The 22,795-nt window shown below is 43.4% G+C and overlaps 2 protein-coding genes across 3 annotated transcripts; one reads left to right on the forward strand and one right to left on the reverse strand.

The window, feature by feature from the left end:
• The first annotated feature begins 2,884 nt into the window (after positions 1-2,884).
• On the forward strand, positions 2,885-6,014 carry si:dkey-4p15.5 (zona pellucida-like domain-containing protein 1). Its single transcript, XM_068729031.1, has 10 exons — positions 2,885-2,987; positions 3,084-3,310; positions 3,420-3,604; positions 3,694-3,766; positions 3,854-3,951; positions 4,038-4,118; positions 4,257-4,428; positions 4,532-4,634; positions 5,678-5,707; positions 5,832-6,014. The coding sequence occupies exons 1-10, from the start codon at positions 2,888-2,890 to the stop codon at positions 5,963-5,965; spliced, it is 1,203 nt and encodes a 400-aa protein (XP_068585132.1). The 5' UTR covers positions 2,885-2,887; the 3' UTR covers positions 5,966-6,014.
• Positions 6,015-8,739: 2,725 nt separating this feature from the next.
• Positions 8,740-22,574, reverse strand: sytl2b (synaptotagmin-like 2b). Of its 2 annotated transcripts, none has more exons than XM_068716187.1 (20): positions 22,356-22,574; positions 21,233-21,387; positions 19,882-20,042; positions 19,291-19,402; positions 18,354-18,399; positions 18,123-18,225; positions 17,602-18,034; positions 17,337-17,518; positions 14,685-17,006; positions 13,188-13,301; positions 13,042-13,092; positions 12,848-12,942; positions 12,636-12,743; positions 11,380-11,549; positions 11,003-11,105; positions 10,709-10,870; positions 10,438-10,522; positions 10,194-10,296; positions 9,538-9,743; positions 8,740-9,300 (listed from the first exon to the last, which is right to left on the reverse strand). In XM_068716187.1, exons 2-20 carry the CDS (start codon positions 21,331-21,333, stop codon positions 9,152-9,154), a joined length of 4,806 nt encoding a protein of 1,601 aa, XP_068572288.1. In that variant the 5' UTR covers positions 21,334-21,387; positions 22,356-22,574; the 3' UTR covers positions 8,740-9,151. The 2 variants fall into 2 exon arrangements, with proteins under 2 accessions (XP_068572288.1, XP_068572280.1); XM_068716179.1 differs by having other exon boundaries at positions 18,354-18,402.
• Between the last annotated feature and the right edge of the window lie 221 nt (positions 22,575-22,795).

Below are 22,795 nucleotides of genomic sequence, written 5' to 3' on the forward strand. Positions count from 1 at the left end.
CGACATGTAAGCTGATGTAGTGATACGTCTGGGATAAGCCGGGCGTTCACCATCCATGCGTCACAGCAAAGCAAACGACGTGCGCTCTCGGTTCACTTTATTCCCAGGGGCACGCTGCAGCGTCATCCTCGCTCGGGTGTCTTTTTTTTTTTATAATTCAGGTACGATTTGAGGACGAGTTCATCCTCAAACAGTCAAAGTAATTGTTTTCCACATTCAACCGTCGTTAAGTCCGATTATGAAATCTTTAAAAAAAAACTACAGCTGTGTGAACTGAATTTAAAGAAACCTTCAGCAAATACAACGGTATCCTCTTCCTTTTAATATGAAACGTTTGTGTTTTTGATGTGTTTACTGCTGCTGACCTTAATCTGCCTGTACCAGGTTACGATAATTATTCCCCAAGGGTGGCCACATTTACTGCCTTGGGTCCAACTTTTGAAATGTGCCTTTAGTAACCCTAATGGCACGGCTTGCAGACAAACGCTTAGTTAGACCACAAAGGGGATATTAAAACTGGCATTTGACACTGGATACGTCCAAAGTAATCTAACAAGCGCCTTTTTCAGGCTATATCGTCAGGGTGCATTGTGGTTCTGTTCTTCGGGGACCTGAGTTACCCAGGAGTCCCTTTCATGTTGTGATGCTTTACAAAAGACTTTGGATTTCTCTCAGATAGGTGTGTCTTCTATCCGCAGACTGTACAAAACAGCACCGAAATGTTCTATTTACAGTTTACAGCCTGAGGCCCAAAACAAAAAACTGATCCATTACAGAACTCGCTCTCGGAAGAACAATAATGAGACTTTTATCCCACCATGAGATCTCTAAAGAGGACGTTCGTGATCAGATCCCTGATCCTGCTCTTTCATAGAGCAACGAATAATAAAACACTGTTTGTGCGTATACATTATGGTTTCCTGTGCAACGCTCCCCCTGTCCATACCCAAGACAGCAATCAAGTGTTTTTCCGTTGCACAGCATCAATACCATCCATTAAACCTTGCATCTCCCTACAGATAGAGTTCTATCTTGTGCCAGAACAAATGTGAGATGGCTGCTAATGCATTACTGGAAGTGTAAAGCCGACTGCTGTAAATGTGCCAACAAGAGGAGAAAAAGTCAGAATCACAGTCGCTGTTCCAGTAAATAATACATGACAAAGGTAAACCACGGATTGCACCATTTTGTCTTTGGTACATTCAAGAAACATAGAAATAGTTGTACATGCTATGACTTCACAGGGAACTCCCAGAGTCCGTCTTTAAATAACGAACTGACCTCAGTGAGGACCGGAACGAGCTCCAATGGATTCTCTCTGCTGAGGTCAGCATCGTCACATTAATGATACAAGCAAGCTGGCCTTGAAATTGATCATTCCAAATGAACAAACAGCACCAAAAACAGGCTGTACCCCTGGAAGCGTTCTTTTCATATTTTCATTTTTCTTAGATCATAAATATTAGTCAGTTAAAAAGGTCAATATTTGAATCCAGAAAGTGTGGTTAGAGGCATAGACTGAACTTGTTTAAGGCCTCAAACGATACATTACAAAGATGGTACGTGGCGATTTAGAAATATGTATGTCGAGAAACAAACAGTATGTCTTATTATTAACACCCATAGCTCAACCCAAAGCTTTAAGAAACTACAGGTTACAATCAGCAGAAGACGAACTGGAGTTCCAATCTTAAACTGTGTGGAAAAAAGAGCTTATTTAAGAGTCATTGTTATTCAAATACAACATAAAAAATGTGAATTATGTATAAAAAAACAACTCATGTTACACCATTGTCTGAGGCTCCCTCACGCCCCTGTGGGGCAGTATAAATAGAGAGGCTTGTCAGGTCGCTGGTAGCAAAAGAGAATATGAAGACGTACAGGTGAGTCCCTGCAATATCTTATTTATATATATATATATATATATATATCACATCGTTTTCATTGTTGTTCCACAGTTCTATATTTTTATAATGCTTATAATGAAAGAGGCTATATGTCATTACTTTATGTAGTTATTACTACATTGACCATGGAGAAAAACAGGCAGTTTTCAAATACTGTGATTTTGTCTCTGGATTCATTTGGTTCTTTAAATAAAACCTTATATGAGATATAATTCAAGAGTCTTTATGGGTTCAATAATGGCAGATTTGTTTCAAATTGTCTTGATATGCAAAATGCAGGATATGTTAATGAGGAAGTACAGCTAGTATTTTGTATTATATTCATAATTGTGCCTAGAAAAGATTTTTTCAATTTCATGTTTCAATTTCCCCTGAAATGCTGCATAAATCATGACGTAGCCCAGGTTGAAGCATGTATTTCCTTTGTCTTTCAAGTGCTTCTGAATGTGTCGTCGGGGCTCATACTGCTCTATAACAGGGGTCACTAATAGGCGGACTGCGGTACGAGTCCTGACCCAGACGTCTTCGCATCTGGACCCTGGACCTAAAACTGATAGTTAATGGAGAATTCTTACATTTTGGACGGGGCGCTTCTATTTTAACCACCGCAGCGTCTTTTGTCTTTACGAGAGCCGCTGACCGAGAATGGACAAACTCCTGAATGTGAATTCTTCCCACGGCCAGTTTTAAACCAGTGTGTCTCATGTTAATACAACTGTTAGGCTACTTCAGTACATTCAATCATAGCTCAAGGGAGACATTATTGTGATGTTCTGGACCTTTTTGCGTGAGGAAATTCTCTCGCAATGGACCTGGTTGAATTTGAATTGAATGCCCCTGACCTTTAACCTTAGTAGGCTTCTCCCTCATGTACAGGAAGCCTGAACGTTTTCTTTCAAAGCACCTTCATTTGAAAGAAGATGGCGAGTGCCTTGGACCTCATTGTCTTTGTGTTTTCTCACAGGTCCACTCACAGAACAATGAGACTGGTAATCCTCGTGTGTCAGCTCTGCCTCATTCTGAGGATCGAGGCCCAGATGCCGGAAGTTTGCATTACTAGCGATACAAACAGACCTCCAGGTTTGTGCCATTTTCATCCACATGCTCTTTAATTACTGTTATTTTCACTCTTCCATTTACATCCTCCTTTTCTTTTTTTTTTTTAATCCCTCCCAGAAAATTCGGACATATTTGTGACCTGTGGTACTGAGTACATGGACCTGAGCATCTACCTCTGTCCGATGTACCAAGCTCTTTACAATGAGTCTCAGATGGTCCTCAACAATCAGATCGACACACCGGAGTGTTATGGGACTGCTGACTACACCGTGGACCCACCGGTTTTAAAATTCAGATTCCCCCTGAATGGCAGTTCTATCTCATCCTGCAATAATGACTTTAAGGTATTCTTCATCAGTAGTGTTCATCAATTAAGGTATAAGATGTATTAGTAGATATCGTGCTATGACGGTTAAGAGCGATTTCAGTAAAATATGTCTGTTTTCTCAATAGATAACCGACCAGGTTGGGACCGGACAGTTTTCTGACATCTCAAAAGTCCAGTATGTCAACATCTCTGGCACTGTTAACTCTCTGGACCCCTCTGCGGGAATGATCACGTACCGCTCGCAGATCCTGTACAAGTTCTCCTGCTTCTACCCGATGCAGTATCTCATGAACAACACTCGTCTTGACGTGTGAGTACGCCGCGAACAGCACTGCCCGTCAAATAAGCAGAGCTGAGCTACATTTTGATTTAATCCAGGTGTCTTTTCATTTAATACAGATCAGGTGTGAATATTGCCATCCAAGACAAGAACGGTAGCTTCATCAGCACACTGAGTATGGAGCTCTACCAGGTGAGACCTGCTCCACGGTAGCTTTTCAGAACTGGACAGAGGCGTTTCTTTTACATCTTGATTTTATTCATACTTTTCTGTGAACAGGATGAGCAATACCAACAGAAACTTGACGTCCCAACATCAGGACTAAACCTGAAGACCAAGATCTATGTTGCGGTTAAGGCTACCAATCTAACTGAAAGGTGTTTAAAGTTGTGACAGTATACGGTTAACCACAAGTTACATAAATAAGAAATTACACTTAGAATCCACCTGTCTGTCCTCGCAGGTTCAACGTGCTGCTGGACAGATGTTACGCAACACCAACTCCATATCCCACGTTCGTCATCTCCTATGACCTCTTTGTAGGGTGAGTCTCATATATATTATATATATATATATGTATATATATATATATATATAACCACAGTAAATAATACCGTCCACTCTTCCATTCAGCTCTTTGTACTTCCACACGCACAGTGACACTTTCTCCTTTTCACCCAAGGTGTGAACGTGATGCTCAAACGAAGGTGGAGATCAATGGGTTGTCTCAGACGGCATACTTCTCCTTTGAGGCCTTCAGATTCGTGGTGGATAAGAATAAGACAATTTCCACTTTCTACATTCACTGCGTCACCAGGCTCTGCGAGGTGTCCTCGTGCAGCCAGTTACAGCCGGTGAGTAGAAACAAGACTTCCTTAAACAGTCCGAGGTGCTCATGACTATACTTCATTTATTTAAGTGTTGATTCTCATTCATTTCTTTATTCATTTCAAACAGAACTGTGGATCAACCGGACGAAGGAGAAGGAGAGAGGCACCAGATGTGTTGGCCAACGCCACAGTGACCTCGCCCGTCATTGTTGTGGGGAAACAAAGCAGTGGTGCGTCTTTAGGGCAACACTCTACAAACGAAGACAACCTTTGTCCTCTCGCTGTAACAGTTTACATGGTAGAATCAACATACAAATGGTAGAGACGGCCATTTTGGCTTCTCTTGCACGACAGCTGGATGATCTTGATGTCACAAGAAGAATCAAGCCATCTTGTCAGACTTCAAATAATGTGTGTGTGTGTGTGTGGACACAGAGATGCACCTTGTGTGTTCTAAATGACAATGGCGGCTCCGAAAGAGGTTAGCGTAGCGGCCTCGATAGCATCAGTTAGTCAGAACCGGAGTATTTCAGCATTGAAAGAGGAACAAAGAATGGCGCCGAAGTCTTTTCTCGATGGAAAATACGTTTTTTCGCTCTTCTGGCAACTGGCAAGTCAGGTTACCCATCGACAGGACAGTTTATAGTTTCTTTGTGCCTTTCAAAACCGCTAAACATCACTGTTTATAGTGTCAAAACGCTGTTATTTAGGTTAAGTTAGGGTTAGGTACAAAAATGACAAATATGTACTCATTATTTGGTTTAAAATGAATTCGCTCCCGTCAAACATTTCTTTTTCGGGCCACTTAACTGAAACGATTGACACTGTTGTTTTTCTTTGGAGGACACACAGCATTAACCATAATGTCCATCTTTCCGTGTGGTATCTATTCTTTAAAAGAATAGCTTGACATTTTCGGGAAATGTGCTCATTTGCTTTATTGCCAAGAGTTTGATGAGACACTAGTCTCACATCTGGACGCCACGTATGAAGCTATATAGCCAGAGAGGCCGGTTAGCTTAGCTTAGCATAAAGACTGGAAATCAAATATATATATTTTTAAACAAAGAAGATACGGCTAACATGTTAACTATCAAGGCTAGCTGTTTCCATTGTTTTATGTTGAACTATGGCCGGTGGTAGCTGATTCTCGGCAAGAGTGCAAACAAGCGTAATCCTCAAAATGTCAAAAAATGAATCAGTTAATTTCATCAATAGTTACAGAAAGTGAATCCTGTCATTTATTGACTATAGTTTTGTTCACATTTTTCAGTAGAAGCTCAGACTTTCTCCGCGTCTTACGGTAAGAATCTTGGTTAGTCACGACTTGCTCAAACAGTATTAGCAAACATCAATTAATGAATATGCCAATGAAGGACAACACAGTGTGACATCATCGTGCCGTTTCTTCTTCTCTGCTCACACAGGCCTGTCATCTGAGAGCAGCTACAGCGGCCCCGTGGTGGCCGTCATCGTCTGCATCGTCGTCCTGTCGATTCTCCTCGTCGCCATGACCGCGTACTTTGTGTTGTACGTCAGAAGAAAACCACTCATCCAGTGACGTGCTCTGACCTTCGGCCGTCCTCCCAAACCTCACCCAAAACACGCATGGTCGCTACTGTAGCTGCAGAGAGAGTGAAACAAGTCATAGCCCACAATAAATATCACACTGTCTTACTGCTATGTTCCATTTCACAAACAGCAAAGTGCTGTAATCTATACTTGCAATCATTACCAATCACTTAGTCTATTAATGTGGAGATAAGGGCACAGACGTTGTACTATCATTGTGTATTATATATCGTGTTAGTTGTATGCATGTTGTCAGAGTCACAGTGAAATATTTAACAAATAGTGGCATCTTTTCTTTTGTAGTCAGTTACAGCTGGTGTATTGTTTTAAATGTCCTCAATAAGGATGATGAATAAAGTTCTCATGCAGCATTAAGTAAAACTTGAAGAAGTTGTGACCATGTCTTACTGTGTGACTGGATGCATGTAAAGACAGGACATACAGGGACGCAGCCTGGCTCAGTCCAAAGAGGCACTTCTTTTGTTCTGGTACACATAATACAAACAAGATTTGATCTTGTCGTTGTGAGCCATAGAGGTGCTGATTGGTGGAGAGCTCTTACCTTTAGAGACAGCTTAGCTGTTTCTCCTGTTTGCAGTGTCATCTATGTCTCTTTATTTGCCAAATTCAGAAATGGTAATAAATAACAGTTAAGATCCACGTGCTGCTGGACAGATGCTACAGAAGCCACATATCCCTCGCTCAACACCTATTATGACCTCGTTGTAGGGTGGGTCTTCTTTAATTTGACACTCAACTCCGAGCTATACCTCTTTGTGTGTTTTATCCGCATGTGTAGTCACATTACCGTTCTCCTTTTCACCCAAGGTGTGGACGTGACGCACACACTAAGGTGGGTCTCAGTGGGGAGTCTCAGAGGGCGCGCTTCTCCTTTGGGACCTTCAGATTTGTGGAGCGTAGAAATCAAGTCAGTTTCCACTTTCTACTTGCGCTGCAGGCTCTGTGAGGCGTCCTCGTGCACCGGATGTATGCCTCACATCACTTCACACTCACACGCGGTAATGTTTCATCGCTGAAACGTCTTTTGCTCAGTTTTGTGGATATTTACTTGATTTTGAGCTGGTTTCCCAAAACCACATAATCTAATTTCACATCTTTTTGACATCACATATGAAGCAATAACTCTGATGAACAAATCAGCCCAAAAGATAAAGGCCTCCTACGCACATATATATATATACATATATATATATATATATATATATATATATATATATATATATATATATATATAGCTGTGTCCGTATAGCTGTGTCTTAAAGAGATGGATCACTTTGATTGCAATCGTCACAGATCACAAACATACTTTAGGTCATTAATAAAGTTTTCTGTTCAAAAGGACTGTGTGTCACGAATTCCCCTTCATATTAGTTTGTTTTCATCCTGTCTGCTTGTTTAATTAACTCTCCTGTCATTTCAGATCCTGCCATTCACACCCGATCACCTCTCATTCCCCTCACCTGGTCCTCCACACCCCATCTCACCTGCAGCCCGTTCCCTCGTCAGCCCTTCACTATTTAGGTTCCCTCACTTGCACTTGTTCCCTTTCAGATTGTCTCGTGTGTTGTTGCCGAGCTCTCCAGCGTACCTTAGATATCGTTCCTGATCGGTCTGTTACGACCCCGTCTGCCTGTTATTCGACCTTGGCTTTTGCCTGTCCCTTATTGGATTTGTTTTCCTGTTTGACGGCCTTTTGACCCTGCCTGAACTTGTTTTGTCCCAAAAAAAAAAAAAGGCAGATATAAAAGTAAATATTTCCTTAGAATTTTCCCAGTTTTACGAACGTATTTCTGGGTCTAAAGGGTAAATTACTGGGGTGACTAACCCTAACCCCTTATGTGCAACACCCTCTCCACTAACATCTCAACGTAACATTGACAAAGTGGTTCAAGTCATTTAATCAAGTGAACTATAATTACATAAAGAAGGTCAAATCATGTGTTTGTTCTGGAGCTTTAAACCACATCACATGGTCTTTATTAACAAATGAAGTTTGCTTAGTTGTCATGAAGCTGTAGACGTCCAAACTTTCCATGACTTCTGATGTCTGCTTGAAAGTCTCCACTCAAAGTCCTCTGACAATATTATCTAATGTCACAATCAATGACACAAAGGTGAACGATATTACCTTAAAATATGTACATTTGCATGTTTAATTTCATTATATATATATATATATATATATATATATATATATATATATATATATATATATATATATATATATATATATATATATCTATCTCTATCTATATATATATATATATATATATATATATATATATATATATATATATCTCTATATATATATATATATATATATATATATATATATATATATATATCTCTATATATATATATATATCTATATATATATATATATATATATATAGATATATATATATCTGTGTGTCTGCGCGGCTGTGACGGCCAAGTGTGACGACTGGTTCTACGAACTTCCAGAGTCAACAGCTCTAATTCAAATACGCAACCTTTTAATAGAAGAAACGTGCGGCGTCACAACCTGAGGCGTCTTGATTCTTCTAGTCTTCCTCTCTCACACCGGTCCAGCAGCAGTCCTCTGGCGGTCGTAATCGTCATCTGAACTAGATCTGTTTCTCTGGATCCTCTTTATCGTCTCTAATCTTAACTAATAAGAACAAGTCACGGGGGACACTGGACAGGACTGTTGTGTTGTGATGCTCTTTCACCGCCGTTGAAGAAGTTGTTATTCAGACAATCTTTAATCCCACTTGTTTTTAATATGATTACGGGCAACAGTTCATCACATGATGCATGCTGTCAAAAGAAGAGTTAGTCTGACGAGATATAGCCGTTTAAGTGAATATTTACATTTGCTTTTTTTCATTGTTACTGCTGTTTGCTATCTAATTTCTGTTAGTAGCTTTACTTAACAACCTTGATAATTTTGGCTCATGAGATATTCAGGGTGCATACAGAGCATGTAGGATATCTAGATCCTGGTACAGCTGTATTTCCCAGTGCGCCTCAAGGCTTCTTCTTGTCTGTGACATTATTGTCACTAAAAGCGAGCGCAAGGAGAGGCAGACATGTGAAATCCTTAGACAGCTTTTCCTGACTGAATTTAAATCTTTAAAACTATTAATTGACAGCGTCTTTGCACTAGTTCTAGTTATTTGAAACCAGTTTTCGCAGAGTTCATCACTCTTAGCGGGAGTACGTCCTCCACCCATTCGTTCGGGGTGGTCATCATGCGCTCCCACAGCGCCTCCTCATAAGGAGTTGAGTCCATCCAGTCCACCGGCGCTCCGTAACTCCTTCCTACGGAGAGCAAGAAGAGACACAAACATTACAAACACGAGCAGCCCCTCAGGTGGCGTCATTTAAATTTGGTGCTTGAGGCCCAAAGAGGTCAAAATATCAAATACTTCAATGAATAAAGCGAGAGAAAAGCCTGAAAAATAAACAGTTTCTGGAGCATCAAAAGCGACGCTCCAGCTGAAGATCGCTTCTTTTACGGGAGTCCGATTTGTTCGGTTTGTGTATTTTGACCGGTACCTTTTCCCACTCCAAGCCTCAGGCCCCCCAGCAGGTTGCTGGCCAGCCTGTCTTGGTCCCACACAGTGAGCTCCACGCAGGCCTCCGATAGGTCGACCTGTCTGATGCCGTCGTACACCATTGTGTGGTTGAACGCCGGGTCCGCCGTCCTCCGCACCACGCGCGTCTTCTGGCGGCTCTTCCTGCTCGTGTCCGGCAGCACGAAGCTTGGGATGAAGGGGGAAGAGGAATTACTTTCACCGCTACAGCAGAAAAGTTTAGAGTCCTTTTGGGAGGGTACCTAATCTCAATATCCATACTGATCTTACGTCTGTACATTCAATATGAAGCTCACCTCACAGCTAGGAAAGGGTTAGCTTAGCTTAGCATGAGGAGGTGGAACAGGGGGAAACGGTGGCTCAACAAAATGCACCTCTAAAGCTTACGAATTAACATACATGTTGTGTAAAACTGAGCTTCAGAGGTGCTGAATAGCCTTTTTATACCAAATTATACCTTTGGACAGAGCCGTTTCCAGTCTTTATGCTAAGCTAAGCTAACGTGCAGCTGTTTAAAAGACAAACTTGAGTGGTATCAATCTTCTCGGCAATAAATCAAATCGGAGTATTTCCCAGAAAGCCAACCGATATCTTGAACTTAACATGAATGTAACGTACCACTTAACATATGGGTCGATGGAGGCCCTGATTCGAGGCAAGTTCTTGCAGTCTTTCACCCAAATGTGAACTTCTCCGGTAGTTGGACCCTCCTTAATTAATCCTTAGAAAAAGAAATGACAAAATACATACAAACATATTCAAAGAACCTTTTCTATACAATGGGTGGGATTGCGGTTTCCTAAAATGCACATCAAGAAACGAAAGCCTGCTTTTAAATAACAGAATAGAAGCGCGTGCAGACCTTCACTGGAGACGATCTCCGGCAGGAAACGCATGGCTAGTCTCATCTCTCCTTGGCCATGTGATGGCGCCAGAGTGGGTGCGGTCTGAAACGAGTGTAAAATATACATAAACAGTAGATCCCAAATTCCTTTGTGCACAGGTTACACCACTGCATGTGATATCACGAGCTCAAATAGACTCTGGGGAGGCGGACGACATTGTTAGATAATCTGCTGTTATTTGATGAGAAAACAACTGCTGTGGATAAAGTGTGTTTCTCTTCTTCTTACCCTCGCCTTCAGGGCTAAGTAGTTCATCTGGGTGTGGTCAAAGTCCCACTTAGAGAGGTCCACGTCTACCTCGCCCAGGAAGCTGTTCCTGCCAAAGGTGTCGTGATGCCAAACGGAGAGAATGAGCGTCTGGGTTCTGAGGTACTCCATGCGAACGCGATACTGTAAGGACAGGAAAGAGCAAGGTGCTTTTTTCTTTGTTGATTATCACGCACGCCATGTATTTGGCATCGCAGTGTGGGAAAGTGCCTTTGTTTGTTTAGCGCTATCGGCATCACATCTGTGGATTCTTACTCGCAGGATCTCGTTGAAAGTTGGATTTCTTGTCTTCTTTTTCACAGACGTTTTCCTCTTTCCCAGATTAGCTTTGTCAGGAACCAAGTAGCTTTTGACATACCTTCAAAAGCAAAACGATACACCCTGAGTACACAACACCATATGGAAGTAAATCTAGTCAACGTCAGCGGACAAAATGTACATTCTGACCCAGAAAATTGTTCGCATTTTTAGTTATGCTGCAGTCGTATCTCGTTTACACAAGTATTTTTCCTGTCTTGTTTGCAGAGACAAAAGCAGTGTTGGCCTGTGACAGTGATTCATTTTACTTTACGCAGATAATAAACAGTACAGTGTAGAAATATGATGATAGAATACTTCAAGAACAGACTCACGGATCAGAGCGGCCCCTCTTTGGGTCGACCGCTGCCAGGTCTTGGCACTCAGTCACAAAGATGTGAAACTCTCTGAGCTTCTGGACGTAGTTGATGGAGAACTGGATATTTCCCTGAACCTCCACATTCCCAAAATCGCCACTGTACACGGTCATCACACTCCCACTCATCTAGGAGCACACACACACACACACACACACAAGCAGGCGAACATTTTACACCACCAATCATATCTTTAATCATTTTTATTTATTGAATGATTTGTGGTTTTGGACTTTTTGGAAATCTAATCTATCTCCTGGAGATAAAAATCAAGGACAGATCTAATTGGTTCCACCAATTTTCAACATCTTAGGGAAAACCTACTAAATACATGAAACAGGTTGTATGAAGCCTGCGTGAAATTTGATCGCCTCAAGTCATTTCACTTGAGACAGCGTTGGTTTGGACTGAAGGCTTCGAGTTTAAGCTCCTCTTTTCTGCTCGACTCGAGCAGCTTGAGGCAGGAGTGTGTCTACGTTTCCTCAGATCAGAACCTCCGCTGATGCCATGCCGTTATTTCAAAGCCTCGAGAGTCAAACAAAATGTCCCACTGGACCAAAAGCCCAACCAACAGCTTTTATTCTGAAGGTCCTTTGCTCCAAAACAGAAGCTGAGGCTAAGTTGCAATCAATTTCTTCTCTACTATGGCAAAGACATGACCTGCCCACCTCTGCCTCATCACTTGTCCTGCCTAAACCGGACCAACGAAGGCAAAGAGCCCTAGCCACACAGTATTGTTATTATATCTAATAAAGTATGTTAACATGGTCCAAGGATGATGTCGAGGGAACAATGAGCTGGGCCCCTCGAGGGAGCATTAGCCGCTGCTAGCGTAACACTCAGGTTTAGTCAAGGACGAGCAATGAGCATAAAGAAAGATCATATTTCTTCTGCATCGATATTTCTCACTGTCAACTCAACACTGTGTCACAGACAATGCTGTAGGAGTGCAATGCTGAACTCAGTAGAGTACTGTGGAGCGCTCTTTTTTTCATGGTTGTGCCTGACCATCTGGTGCCAACCATGAGTCTGAGGGGGACAGGAAGCCCATTGTTTCAAAGGGCAGAACATGTGATAGCATTCCTAACAAACAAACAAACTAATAATCAGGTAAATGTCAATCTCTGACAAACACAGTTTCAATTTAAAAGCCAGCGATCAGAGCAGTTGAGGAGAGCAGAGTTAAGCGTGCTCATGCATCAGTGGGAACATACAGACGACATGCCAGAGGAGCCGGTGAGGTTATTCAAAGAGCTGCCCGTCGTTAGTCTTCCTGTTCGGTCACTGTCCCCGAGGGTGGAGTCAGTGTCTCTGCCGACGTCCTGAAACACAGACAGCAGGCGCAGAAAGCGCTGTGCTCAGGGACGCAGGGCAGACTTTGACCTGCTGGACTAAAAACGTGCACGGGTGGGTTTTTTTTTTTTACCTCCTTCTGTAAAAACGAAGGAACCGATTTGCTCATCTTCTTCAGGTGCTCCGGATCCGAAAACAGGGAGGATGACGGCGACGGGATGGATGAAGCTGAACAGTGGTTGATTGGGAAGCAGAAGATTCAAATCTTTACTAATTTGCTTGGCAAACATGTCCGTAATGGAAAAGATCAGGCATGTATTGTTTTACCATCACGAATGCGTCTCATGTCGGCAGCTGGGTCTTGTCTGGTTTCTTGTCCTGTGAAAAACAAAACCAAAGGAATCACAATCCCCCCCCAAAATGATCTGCGTATATATGGACAATCTGACCTGGAGGTTGAGGACATGTCTCACGTGGTGACAAAGATGCGGTGATGTCCTCCAGACTTTTAGTCAGGTTTTTAGGCCTTGCTTCTGCTCTCCGCAGCGCTTTCCTCACGAGGTTTTCACCCTCGGCGTCGTTCTCACCTACAGCGTGGATCGGAGAGAAAGATCGACTCACAGGCTCACAGTATGGACCGCTTCTCATGCTCAAAATGAGTCTTTGTTTAAAGTTATCATTATATTCAAAAAGAACGAGTTGGTATTTTGATCTGCATTATTTTACTAAAGCAAGTTTATTGCTCACATAACTTGTTTGGCATTTCTGCAGAACAATAACTTATAATTGATTAATCTGCTAATCGTTGCAGCTAATCAATACGCACAAAATCTAAATATTTGTGGTAAACTCTGTAAAATTATATTCATGAATGAACAAACTGAGAGAAGTCAAGGTAGTCCTCGCAGCAAGGGAAGGATCTGAAGGGTAATGCAGATGACGAATGGTACTTTTATACTGTAGTGCGTTGTTAGATACGTTTCTAACTCGTGTTGCCATAACCTGCACATGTTTTTGGTTTGATTTGATACATTTGCTAACATGAAATGTTGTGCATAATAGCCAAATAATAGTGCAGTTGGGTGACAGTGGAGAACTGATGTAGGGATATGTGAGTACTGTACATCCCCTGCCTCAAAGCGTTTAAAACCACCGTGACAGAAAGCTGACACGAAGCTGCTTGAGTTGTCGGTTTGTGAATCATTTATTTTTTTAATCTGTGTCAGTGAAGTGAGAGGAACATATTGCCCATCCCACAAATTAAACACGGGCAGCTGACTGTGTGTACAGAGATTTACCTCTGCCAACAAAGACGACTCGACACGAACACGATATCAAGGATACTGCTGCATAAAAGCCAGAGTGGTAATAATAAGAGACAGCAGGAGCTGGACTACTTCAAAACAGCTTATTCAAGACATTGTTAGAATTATGTAATTATGAAATCTCATAAAACTGAGAAAACGCAAATGTACATTTCTGTTAGACGTTAAATAGGAGATCTACATGTTTGTTCATTCTTGACTTGAACTTGTTTTGTTCTCAACATTTAACACATGCTTTATGAATCGTGTTTTATTCTGATTAAGTTGATTTTTTTTCATCCAAACTTAATATAATTCTGTGTCTGTGTGTATATATATGTAATACGCAGTGTTTTAAATCTTGATAAATATGAAACGAAACAGCTTAACTGATTGGAAACAAATTAGAAAAACCTTAAAATAAAAAAAAAATTAAAGGTTTCTCCTTCACTAAAAATACATCTACATTTCTGCCACTTATGTAAAATTCTATCTAGGAATATTGTTTTTGCTTTTGCTGCGACTGGGTATTTGCACGTGTGACAAACCCTAAATTTCAAAGCACCCTCACTCAGAATTCAAACCCCACAGCACTAGCAAAAGAAAAGCTGTGGCGCCGCCGCTGCGTATCGCCCTGTTTATACAAAAAGTGAAGTTGCTGCTTACAGTTTGAACTCCTCGAGTTGGACCAGCTTTCTGACGCGCTGCTCACAGACGATTCCTGACCTGCGTCCGAACCGCTGTAGTTCGCCCACAGGGGGCGCTGACTGCTCTTGCCGGGCCCACTGCTGTAGCTCTCCCCTAAGCTCACCGGAGTGCTGGTCCTCACCGGCCCAGCCGGGTCAAACTCGTACCTCGACTTTCCCTCTGACGCCTCGTCCTGCGCAGCCGGGGCGAGAGAGGCGTGGCCGCTGCTCTCGTCCGTCATGCCCAGGTAATGCTGGTAGCCTCTGGGAACGTGTGCCCGCGCACGCGGAGTCAGCGTCTCGGTCTCCTCAGGTGATCTTCTCGGCGAGGAACCTTTTTCGGAGTTCTGCCTCTGCTTCCTGCTCTGGGAGTGGACATCCATTTTAAGCTCTTTTTCATCCGGATCGCTCAGAGAAAACATGCTAATGGCGCGACGCATGGAATTTCCACGACTGCTCGATGTGCCAAAGCTGTCTTTTCTGCTCTTTGGAGAGCGAGTCTCTTTTCCTGATCGGATTGGGGATTTGGGGGGTTTCTCCTCTCTATTAGCATCTTTTGAGCTCCTTTTGGACTCAGCTGTGGCATAATTGGACAGGTTGTTTTTGCCGTCACTCGCTGCCCTCGACCCCGTCTGTCTATCATGAGGTGACTTCGATCGATTCTGAAGAGGTGGAGATGATTTCACGGCAGCAGGTCTTGGTTTCTCTGATACGCGGTAATTCTCCGGGTCAAATGAAAGCTGGCCGCTTATTGGCTCTTTCTTTTTGGGGCTCTTGGGTTTGTCGAAGGAAGACGATCCCTTGGCGTCGGACTTGGCCTCGCCCCAGAACTCGCGCAGAGTACTGAATTGTGTTCGGCTCGTGCGGAGGGTCGGGGACAGCTTGTCCATTGTCTGGTTCACAGGAAGAACAGTGAGGTTGCGATAATTCCGATCAGAGTGTCCGTCATCGATGCCCGAATCATTTCCAATCGATGTCAGATCATACTCCGACTTTGTAAATCTTTTATTCAGTTTTGATTGATTTGCACCACGAGCAACTTTACCATCACCAAGAGGTTTGGGTTTGCCGGTGTAAAATGGAGGCTTTTGCCACTCCTGCTCCCAGAAAGACTTGAGCTGCTTTATCTTCTCTGCAGCACTTTCTTGGTGTGGCTGACCTTGCCTGTTTGTGTGCGGGCTGTCGATTCTGTCTTTGTTAGACGCATCCTCCTTTTGTTTAGGAGACATGCTTGATTGCGTACTTTTATCCTCGCTATCCCTCGTCTGCACTTCTTCACTCCAGCCTCTACGCATGTGTGCTTTAGAGGCGATCGGCTGGTCACCTTGCTTGTCGTTTGTATATGGGCTGTCTCTGGACAAATGGAGCTTCTCAGAGTCTGGATCTGCATCCCGGTGAGACACAGGAATCTGTGTCTTTGGCTGTGGACTAATTCTGTTGACGGATACAATCTCAGTGTCTGAATCTCTTCTGTCAGCTACTGGGGGACTGGCTGCTAACTTTAATACATTACATGTTGAGTCATTGTTGTTCCTCTGAGTTGAAGTACTGATCACCAGACTGGGTCCAGTATCTTTCTGTTGTTCTCTTGCATCCCCCGGATGTGAAGCCGACCGATCATAGATTCCCATTCCGTTGTAAGTTCCGGGCCCGGTGGACACATCAGGCGCTATGTGTGGCTTGTTTACTTTGTCCTCGTCTTTCTCCGCTGAGCCTCGACCAGGTTTTTGTCCTTTGTCGCCGGGCGTGATCGATTTGCTGATAATTATTTTATGTCCCGGGTTGCTTTTCTCCCAGAATGACTTCAGGTGAGCGATTTGGGGGGGTTGGCTTTCATCGGTATTATCTTCAACCTCCTGTGACCGAATTCTTTCTCTGGTATTCTTCCCTACCTCTTCTTGGGTTTCTTGTGTGTCTCTGTCTGTTGCTCTTAACTCTTTAGCCTCACTGGACTGCCTTCGTAAGGAATTTCTTCTCATTTGAAGAGTTTCTTTCTTTCTGTCACTTATAATATCCCCGGCATCTTCTCTAAGTGAACCTTCACCTCTTGATTTACTGATTTCTGTCTGATCATCAGAGCTCTGCGTGACCTTTGGACTATCTTCTGTCTTTGGCCAATCAAGGCTGTCTGTGCTGCGGCTAAACCAGTCCAGCACCTTAGCGATGGAGTCCTCCTCGTCACCAGTGGGACTGGTGGTCTGAGTGGATAACTGAAACGCGTGTTTTTGGTTTGATTTCTTCTGAGCTAGCTGATCAGACTTATCAATAAAGTTGAGATCGTAAGACACTGGGGGATCTGGATCTGAAAAGAAAGGTATATAAAATAATGAAATATGTCTTAATGTGGTCAGAAAGCTAAAGGATGTCCACAGGTTTGCCTTCTCTCCCAGGTGCCCACCGTTTTTATTAACCAGACACTCTCTGAGTGACACCTTGAGGTGCTCTGCTATCTAACTATGCACCATCTCCTCTAAAATCTAATCTGAAATTGGACAAATTGTCTCACAAACGTGATTTGAAGTGAATGAGATTTTGAAGGGCTTTAAGAACTATTGCCTCAGTTGAAATTCGACGACTAGTTCAGACGTACTTTTAACTACAGTAAGTAGTTATTCTTTGTAACTGGACTCACCCACAGTGCTTTGGGGCAGACTCAGATCTCCCGGTCTCATTGCTGTTCCCATACTGCTATTGTTTTCTGGGTCTGAGTCCTGGATCCAGCCCGTGTGCAGAACGACGTCATCGCCTCGTCCGTCGCTCTTCAGTGGGATCTCTTTGTCGCCGGATGCATCACTCCTGGTGTATGTGGCGAGTCTGAAATGATGCAGGTTGTGAGTTGCAGTGGAAAGAGGAGAGAGAGCTTAGTTAAAATGTTGGGGTCAGAGTCGTCTGCTGACCTGTATCTTGTTATCGAAGGTGGCTTTCTTTCTCTCTTCGGACTGGGATCAGACGACAGCTGAGCTACGTCACAGAGTGGCTGCTGGGAGTTTTCATCCAGAGGTTTGGATGGTTGAGCTGAATGAGATGCTTGATAAGAAACAACACTTTTCTGCGGCATTTCATCTTGGCCCTTCAGGTAGGACTGGTTAGAGTTCTCACTGGACCCTCGCTGGAGGCTCCGTCTTGGGCTGGGAACAATCCCCGCTGTCTCCCCCAGAGCGTCTAACGGCGTCCCACCGTTGCTCTCGGGCTGACTGGAGGCACATCTTGAGCGAAATGTCCTCTTCTTTGGCACCGGCCTGTAGCCGACAGAAGAGCCCTCCGATGTGAGCGAGGCCCCTGAAGTCTGACTGCTCTGTGCCAGGTGGCTCTTCAGTGGAGATATGGGCTCTGAGGGACACAGCGGAAGAAAGGCTCAGTCCAGAGTATTGATTCGATGTCGCTCTGCATCGATTCTTTTGTTGGTTTCAGTTCAAACCTGTCTCGGGTGTCTCCCGGTCCCGGCCGGTTGACGGGTCATCATTATTTTCAGGTGGCTCAACAACAATAAGGGAAGCGCGGTTGAAAGGGTTGTGCCTTGGCTTAAAGGAAAATTGCTATAATTAATGTTTGACAATTCAATATTTGCAATATGATTGTGATAAGGTCGCGACAAAGAAAGAAAGAAACGGTCACGGAAAAAAAGGCCGATCTGTTTTGTAACACATACCGGTCTTGGAGAGCGAACCGCTGAATTTAGATTCTCTTTCTCTGCACTGCTGTGGAACAAAAACAATTCAAACATTAGAAAAGGTGAACTTAAAGGAAAACACGAGCACTGTAAAGCATCAGATGGAGTGCAGTTGAACTCGATGTGCCTGCTGAAAAACATGTTTTTTTCTCAAAAGTATACTGAGATGTGCATGACTGGAGCTTGCTGACTCGTAAATAACGGCGGTATCAAAGAGAAAGAACTCCACCGAACCTAATCAACCGGAATATCACCAGAAAGTAAGAGAGCGCTCGATAACATCCGGCAATTTGTAGCTGAACAAGAGGATTTGTACTTACGGGAAAGCAAATCTTTGAGTAATTGATTGATTGCATTTAGGAATGCATGTGATGAAACACAGGAATGACACTGCAAAGACTACAGAACTATCAGGCTACAAACAGAGAGTTCAGGCAATTACATTCCTGAGTGTTCTGTGTGTTTAGGAAGTGTGTATCCCTCTGCATGAAGCACAGCTCGGCAAAATCAAATATTGACCCAACTTCTAATGGAAACATGTTGAATTCAAATGATCCTCCACCGGAGTAAGTCACACACTCAGCTCTGCTGAGTTAATCCCTTAATATCTCAAAGCAGCAGTGTTGTGAGCAGCAGCTGCTGCTGGGCTATAAAACAGACATATTCCCAGTAAGCACCACCTATGTTTGCACAGGCTGAGTCACAAGACACACACACACACACACACACACACACACACACACACACACACACACACACACACACACACACTGTATACACTGACAAAGTGAGAAAGAGAGAGAGAGAGGAGCTGCTCCAGTGTTTCAAAGTGATCGAGTTATAATCTAAAGAGAAAAAATGCAGAGGTTGAAGACGGACAGATGGGTAAATCTGTGAATGAGAAAGGAGTGTGTACTCGATCTCCTGTGGTTGCAGCGCTTCCAAACATCTGGCCGGTTTTGGCGGAGCGCCGATGTCTGAACCTCGACTGCTGGGCGTCTTGGATCTTTCAGTTCGGAGAGAACCATCTGCAACAGAAAGGAGCCGCGTTCACAGCAGCTTATCTGTGATATGCTGTTATGTTTTAGGGCAGTTGTTGAGGTTGACTTCTTTCCCAGCCCCACGTTTGGACCCCGGCTCTCTGCATGCTACTAAGCACAGATGTCAACAATCTGCACAGAAGTATACATTTTTGCTTGCGGCAAAACCAACGTTTAGATCCAATACTATCACTAACTGTCACTCTGATCTTCTCTTCTGTAATATATGTAAACAGTAAAAAAAGTCCTGTGTGTAGGCATTGGCAGGGAGCGGCGTAGTAAAAGGTTGGATTTAAACTTTATCCTTCAAGGCAGACAGAAGACACCTGAGGGATTGTGAAGACACCTCTGAAGATATAACCTGCGGCTGGATAACGGGTACAAAGTGCTGAGCTCACGAATGGAGCTGTAACATGTAACGTGTGCTTTACAACAAGCCCTTCGTCAACAGCGTCCAACGAACACACCTGAACCAGCTCTTCTCTGTTTCATGGAGGCCAGGATGATCTCCGAGCCGTGGATCTTGTCCACGTGTCTCAGAGACTTGGCCTCGTAAAACCACTCCCCAGTTCGGTACTTCAGCTCGGTGTCTGACTGCAACCTGCTGTCAGGTACTCTCTCCAGCTTCCTGGAGGGGAAACACAAAGGAGACGTGTACAAATGCTTAAGTCAAGACGTCCGTCTATGTTAATATGTTAATATGTTAATATGTTGGGCGGCGTTTCTCAACAGATGTTTTTAAATCAGGCAGTGCTGCTTATTAATCTCCTGAGGCACTTCATGAACTCAGTTTAAGGTGGTAAAATGTTTACTCTCATTTCACTGCAATTATAGTTTGCACATGATCTGTAAGGAAGGAATTCGGGAAAAAAAACAACAACATTCCCTTCAAGTTCAAATTGAATCAAAGAGAAAATGGCCGCTCCAGCTCATCTTTCCTCTCGATGGAGGAACACAGCGGTCATGTGAATAAAGGGCAGCACGTTATTAACGGGCTGTTGGCTTAATCCTTTTACACCAGACCGGCAAAAAAAGACACAGCGAGCATTCAGCCTCCCGCTGAGAAAAGAAGAGACGTTAAACTCACACATTGAGTCATTGTGTTCCTGACTCACGTTAACGTAACAAAACGCGTCTTCAGAGAGGACTCCTATCTTTGTGTTAGTTTACATGCATGACTGCATTGTTTATTAGAGATATCAAAGTTTCTCCTTTTTTAATTTCTGCTCATGGGAGCGATCAGAAGAGACACTGGGCCTTTTGTTTGTCTCAACAGGCCTTGATCATACACTGAGAGGAATGTTTGACCCCTCCCACAGGTTCAACGGACAGCTTATCTGCTGATTTTAAACGTTGGGGGTTTTTTTGTGTGTGAAAGGAGGCAGTAAGAGGCATCACGCTCTTCACAGTTGAGGTGTCTCTCATCACTGAGGCCTTTAAGGGTTTCTATTCTTGTCCATCGGGGCAGCATGACCCTCTGCCATGTGTGGACTTCATCTTGGCTTTTAATCTAATTTGCCCCTCTCTCACATGGAGGCTTCTCAGCGACGGCGTCTGTATCCGGCCAAGCTGTTATTGTGTTATTCCATTATGGTCGGACGAGTATTATTTTTGACTGTCCCACAAAGGCCTCTTCTCACAAAGCAGGCGATGGAAAGGAGGACTTATTTAATCGTTAAAATTACATTAGCTGAATAACGGGACATTAGCTTAAATGATGGCCAAAACATTTTTGCTCATGTGAAAAAAAAAAAGAAGCGACGTTGGATGCCATTGTCATCTGAAGCGTTCATGATGTCCGATGCTGATTTCTGTTACCTGACTCTCTCCTCCTCGGCCTTCTTCAGATCGGCGTCCCTCCTCAGCACCGTCATTATCGCCCCTTGCTCCTCCTCCGTCAGGTAGCTCAGGTCAATCATGGCTCCTCCTCCTTCCTTGCAGGTGTGGAAACGCTCAGCCAGCCGGGTCTGTCACTGTCGGGCACATCCCCACTGTCACGTCTTAATCCCATCTTTGATCCCATATTTGAAAACCTCGTTAACGCCCAGTAAACATGAATGTAAGTGAATCATAAAGGTATGAATTACATGACGGACGGTCTTTAACTGTTGCACAGTGACTTCCATACAACGGGCCTCTAATTGATGGAGAGTGCAGTGACTCCAATTAGCTCCATTTCAATAGAGACAGCTGCACTTGAAGCCGTTCCAACAATGCCGCATATTAATTGTAACGTGACCTGTTAATCTGAATTCTGTTCACAAACAGTGGTGGAAAATAACCAAGTAGATTCACTCAAAAACAGGTACAAGTACAATTTCTGAGGTACTTTACTTGTGTAGGCAATATGCGTTTTTGTTTATCGTTATACTTCTACTTCACTACATTTCAGAGGGAATTATTGTCAACCGATACTTTAGGTACATCACTACTTCTACACATCTGGTGTGCTCCTTTTGCGTGTTTATTTAAGGACCTCTTTGTTGACTCATCAGGTTAGATCTCCACAGACTGACGTTTCTACTTTGACTTTGTTATAAAGTACTTTATAATATACTTGTAACCTGATAATACGTCTCGGTCCTACATGTCTTTGTGGAGCTTCAGATTACGAGATAAAAGTGAAGAAGCTGCAGGACACTGCTGGACGTGTTTTCAAAGAGAAGCGCTCAAATGCTGTTTATGTATTCATATTTAAATAGATTTTTGATTGATAATGTTTCTTAGAGTTAAATCTGAAATCTCTACCTTAAATTATAGGCTGTATATAATGGATAGACATCTTTTTCTAGAGGTTCTAGCAATGCGTTGTCAAAAGTAACGGTTAGAAATAGGTCAATCAGGCGACCGACCTATTCATGCAATACTTTATAATGCAAGCGAACGAAAAAACAAAGAATAACTGAAGTTTTCCTTTGGTAAGTCAGAGTGTGTCTCCTACCTTACAGGACGCCTGCAGGCTCGTCACAAACTGCTCCAGTAACTCCCATCCTGATGTGTTAACAAAGGAAGCAGGTGGAGTAGGTGTGGAAGTGTTTGCCTCCTCCAAAGATCTGCTGCTGCTGCTGGATTGTGCCGGACTCCCCGGGTCAAGAGCTGAGGAGAGAGGGATGGACTCTGTGTGTGTGTGTGTGTGTGTGTGTGTGTGTGTGTGTGTGTGTGTGCGTGTGGGGAGGACCTGACGTGTGCCGCCAGTTGTTACACGGAGGTGTCATCTGTGCTGTAATGGCAGGCGGCGTCCAGCAGGTGTCCTCAGTTTCCACATGTTGTGTTTGACAAAAGGGTGTGGACACAGGCGGGCCACAGGAACCTGAGGTATTTCAAACAGTCATAGCATGTTTGCAGTACAAACAGTGAGACGCTTGAAGCCCTTGAGATGGT

Source organism: Cebidichthys violaceus, unplaced genomic scaffold (genome assembly GCF_023349555.1).
Source record: "Cebidichthys violaceus isolate CVI_PGR_0920_01 unplaced genomic scaffold, fCebVio1.0.p SCAF_1, whole genome shotgun sequence".
Classification (NCBI taxonomy): Eukaryota; Metazoa; Chordata; class Actinopteri; order Perciformes; family Stichaeidae; genus Cebidichthys; species Cebidichthys violaceus.

What these genes read in the sequence shown, in the direction of transcription:
- si:dkey-4p15.5 (XM_068729031.1), top strand. Translation starts at nt 2,888, where the DNA reads ATGAGACTGGTAATCCTCGTGTGTCAGCTCTGCCTCATTCTGAGGATC. An exon ending in AACAACACTCGTCTTGACGT is followed by an intron (nt 3,605 to 3,693) that starts GTGAGTACGCCG and finishes CATTTAATACAG; the next exon opens with ATCAGGTGTGAATATTGCCA. An exon ending in TGAGTATGGAGCTCTACCAG is followed by an intron (nt 3,767 to 3,853) that starts GTGAGACCTGCT and finishes TTCTGTGAACAG; the next exon opens with GATGAGCAATACCAACAGAA.
- sytl2b (XM_068716179.1), bottom strand. Translation starts at nt 21,333, where the DNA reads ATGATTGACCTGAGCTACCTGACGGAGGAGGAGCAAGGGGCGATAATG. An exon ending in ACAGAGAAGAGCTGGTTCAG is followed by an intron (nt 19,403 to 19,881) that starts GTGTGTTCGTTG and finishes TTTCTGTTGCAG; the next exon opens with ATGGTTCTCTCCGAACTGAA. An exon ending in ATCGACCCATATGTTAAGTG is followed by an intron (nt 9,744 to 10,193) that starts GTACGTTACATT and finishes CTTCATCCCAAG; the next exon opens with CTTCGTGCTGCCGGACACGA.